We start from the raw sequence: 4,381 nt of genomic DNA on the forward strand, positions 1-4,381 counted from the left end.
ATTGGGTTGACCAAAGCCTTGTAAGTGGATTTGGTAGATGGAAACTGAAAGAAGCCCGTCATATATATATATATAAGAAAGCATTTGTATTCATGTTCTGAATTCAAATTTTATTAAGGGTGACTTTACCTTTCCATCCTTTCGAGGTCGATAAATTAAGTACCAGTCAAGTACTGGAGTTGATGTGATTGATTGTCCCCCTCCCCACAAAAATCCAGGCTTTGTGCCTATAATAGAAAGGATTATTATTATTTATTGTTTAACGTCTCCCTTCTGTGCTGGCATGGGTTGGACGTTATTATTATTCTTATTAAGGCGGCATGCTGACAGGATTACAAGCAAGTTCACTGCCAACAGTTCAGCGCCGGGAAATTTTACCGCATTTGATTCAACTTGAAGAAAGTTCATCGTGAGACAAATTTACTGTGGAGAAAGTTTACCAAGAAAGTATATATCCATAGTATCTTACCATTTATCATCGTTGTTTAACGTCTGCTTTCCATGCTGGCATGGGTTGGACGATTAGACTGAGGACTGGCGAACCAGATGGCTACACCAGGCTCTAATCTGATCTGGCAGAGTTTCTACAGCTGGATGTCCTTCCTAACGCCAACCAGTCCGAGAGTGTAGTGGGTGCTTTTACATGCCAACGGCACAAATGCCAGTCAGCTGGTACTGGCATTGACCACACTCAAATGGTACTTTTTTATGTGCCACCTACACAGGAGCCAGTCCGGCGGCACTGGCGATGACCATGCTTAAAAGGTGCTTTTTACATGCCACCTGCACAGAAAACAGTCAGGTGGCACTGGCGATGACCACGCTTAAAAGGTGCTTTTTACATGCCACCTGCACAGAAAACAGTCAGGTGGCACTGGCGATGACCATGCTCGAATGGTGTTTTTTACGTACCACCGACACAGGAACTAGTTAGGCGACACTGGCAACGATCACACTCGAATGGTGCTTTCAATGTTCTACTGGCATGGGTGCCAATCAGGCGGTACTGTCATCTGCCACGAGAATGATTTCACTTGCCTCAACAAGTCTTTATGTATATACACTAACCATTGATAGTTAAAAACTATTTCATTGAAGAAAAGGATCTATTTCAAAACGGGGGCACCAGTATTTTCTTAACGAAACACTAACGAAACACTTTGAAACTTGGGACACTGGTAGAATGTGTCATATAAAACATCTTTTACTCTTAGTCTTCTTAACAAAAAAACGTACATCGCAAGTTATTCCATGTTAAAGTTTTCGTATTTCTGTAATTTCAACCAATCACTGACGTCTATTCAGCTGAATAGAGTTACTGCTGGGCAGTCATAAAAATGTTATTCCCTGTGACATATTTCATCCGGTTTAATCGTAATTTATATGCATATATTGTTTATATAATAAATTACGCTGCGCGTATCTATGTGTGTAACAATTTTAGAGTTCGGATTCTAGAGTTAGGGTTAGTTTTAGGGTTAGGGTTAACAGTCTAGTTAGGGTTAGGGTTAGGGGATTAATACGATATACACCGTTACAGCGCTAACTGTTTTCAACTGAATAGACGTCAGTGATTAGTAGAAATTATCGAAATAAGACAATTTTTTACATGAAATAAATTCGAATACAAAAATTTTTTTATGTTCTATAACACAAAATAGATAAGTATATGAAGTTTGAAAGTCTTTCCATACCAAAAACACTACATAAAACATAAATGAAAACTGGCGCCCCCGTTTTGAAATAGATCCGAAGAGAAAAAAAAAAAACGGTGAATTGGTGGCAGTGAACTTCCCCTGCAGTGAATTTATGATGGTGAACTTACTGGTCGTGAGCTGGCAGAATCGTTAGCATGGTGGTTGAAATGCTTAGTGGAATTTCATCTGTTTTGACATTCTGAGTTCAAATTCCATCGAGGTTGACTTTGCTTTCCATCTTTTCAGGGTCACTAAAACAAGTACCAGTTGAGTACTGGTGTCAATGCAATCAGCTCACTCTCCACTCCCACGAAATTGCTGGCCTTGTGCCAAAATTTGAAATCAATATTATGATTATTATTGTACCAGCTGGCCTCGTGCCATCAAAAATAACAGCTAATTCTAGTGTTTCATATATAAATAAGGACAAAAGATATTAATACACTTCTCAATACTATCTATTTGGAGATGTGACATTGACCCAGACAAACATTCAAATACTTCTCTTGTACACACACACACACACACACACACACACACACATATACTCACACAGAGTTGAAATGCTGTTTGATTTTTCTTTTCAGTTTTGAATGTTCACCATCCCACTTCCATTGCACACATACACACACACACAAACATTAACATGACTCCCTTTTACATCCACACATATATACTCACACACAGTTGAAATGCTGTTTGATTTTCTTTTTTACCCACCGTAGAATCGCCATCATCCCTTCCTTCCTTATTCATCTATCATCCCTTCCTTCTTCATTCATATGTTGTGACAGAGAAATACACAAGAGTGTTATTATAGTAAATGCTTTGTGTGTGTCTGTGTGTGTGTGTCTGTGTGTGTGTGTACAGATGTATGTGCATGAAACAGCTATATCTGACATTGGAATCCGTCTCTTGCAGATGTATATTCTAATCCTGATTCCTGGTTTCTTTTCAGAAAATTATGCACCATTTATGTCCCTGGCTGCTCGCAAGAGTCTCTTAAACAACGAACTGCTCTTCTCTGCCCCAGGGCCTGGATATTATGATGTTGGCTTCAAGGAGGCATGTAAGGTAGGTCCTTTGCTTAATCCTAAGGGACCAGTGTTTTCGCACATCGGATGTGGTTTGGTTGTGGGTTTCAAGTTATGTATCAGGGTACAATGTACTCTGTTGCTCTATGATGTACTTTCTGGTACTCCATGAAACTTGTCTGAAAATACCGTCTTCTATCATTTAGTTGTTTCAGACATTAGACTGTGGCCATGCTGGGGCATGGCGTTGAAGAAATTGACCCCAGGACTTTTTTCTTTGTTTGAAGAATGGTGATTATGCTGTCAGTCTCTTTTGCGTAACTGCTAAGTTCTGGGGATGTAAACACACCAACACCAGTTGTCAAATGATGGGAGGAGACAAGCACACACACACACACACACACACACACAAACACATACATGATAAGGCTAGCTTCTTTCAGTTTCTGTCTACCAAATCCACTCAGAAGGCTTTGGTCGGCCCGAGGCTATTGTGGAAGGCACTTGCCCAAGGTGCCACGCAGTGGGACTGAACCCAGCACCATGTGGTTTGGAAGCAAGCTTCTTACCACACAGCCATGCCTGTATCTATGTGTGTGTGTGTGTGTGTGTGTGTGTGTGTGTGGTATTTAACAGACAAGAAAGCAAATTTTGAACACCAGGAAGATTGGATATTTTAACCTTGTAAGACAGAAAAAGATTTGCCAGGAGACCGCCACATAACTTGAACCTGCACCCCTGCCATTAAGCTAAACAGCCCACTGACAACAATTACCATCAATTTATTGCATATATATATATATATATATATATATGTATGTATATATATATATATATATATATATATATAAATAATAAGGGTGAAAAAAATTGAGTATTAATTTAATTAATATCAATTTAAAACCAGTGGCCTAGCATATTGAAAAATCTGAAAATTCAGAAAAATTATATTACATACATATAAGAGGGATGACCACTAAGTGGACATCCGTTATGCCAGAAGAAGACCCCATATGAACTGACCATAGGTGGTCTTCTTCTAGCATAATGGATGTGGCTTCTTTCAGTTTCCGTCTACCAAATCCACTCATAAGGCTTTAGTTAGCCCAAAGCTATAATAGAAGACACTTGCTGAAGGTGCCACGCAATGGGACTGAACCCGGAACCATGTGATTGGGAGCTAGCTACTCATCATACACCCACTCCTGCACCTATTGATTACTTTTCTTTGTATTCTTTGTAAAATTATGCACTCACCAATCCATTTATTTAAGTGTGGCAGACTTATTACAATCTAGGACATAATAGTTCGTTCTGGTTCTCTGCACTTGTGAGTTCAAATCCTACTGAGGTCAACTTTGCCTTTCATGCCTTCGGGGTCGATACAGAAAGTACAAGCAGGGTTTCCATGCACATTTTGCATAATGTCTATCTATATGTGTGTGTGATTGTGTGTATATACACACACATACATACACATGCACATCCATATATACTCGCTCTCTACGTGCACAAATATGCAAACAAATGCACAGACACACACCTAAATATAAGCTGTTCTGTGTATGCACAAGTGTGCCTATTGTTGCCAGTGTATATAGCATTACATACATATATGCATATATATATATATATATATATATATATATA

The 4,381-nt window shown here is 39.1% G+C and overlaps 1 protein-coding gene across 1 annotated transcript in view; it reads left to right on the top strand.

Annotated features, from left to right (window-relative positions):
* LOC106875495 (sperm-tail PG-rich repeat-containing protein 2-like) overlaps nucleotides 1–4,381 on the top strand; it is a 528,252-nt gene that overhangs the window by 84,583 nt on the left and 439,288 nt on the right. The window contains exon 3 of the mRNA XM_014923667.2: nucleotides 2,656–2,771. Coding sequence (XP_014779153.1) covers nucleotides 2,656–2,771 — 116 coding nt within the window. The remainder of the gene's footprint in view (nucleotides 1–2,655; nucleotides 2,772–4,381) is intronic.

Source organism: Octopus bimaculoides, chromosome 29 (genome assembly GCF_001194135.2).
Source record: "Octopus bimaculoides isolate UCB-OBI-ISO-001 chromosome 29, ASM119413v2, whole genome shotgun sequence".
NCBI lineage: Eukaryota > Metazoa > Mollusca > Cephalopoda > Octopoda > Octopodidae > Octopus > Octopus bimaculoides.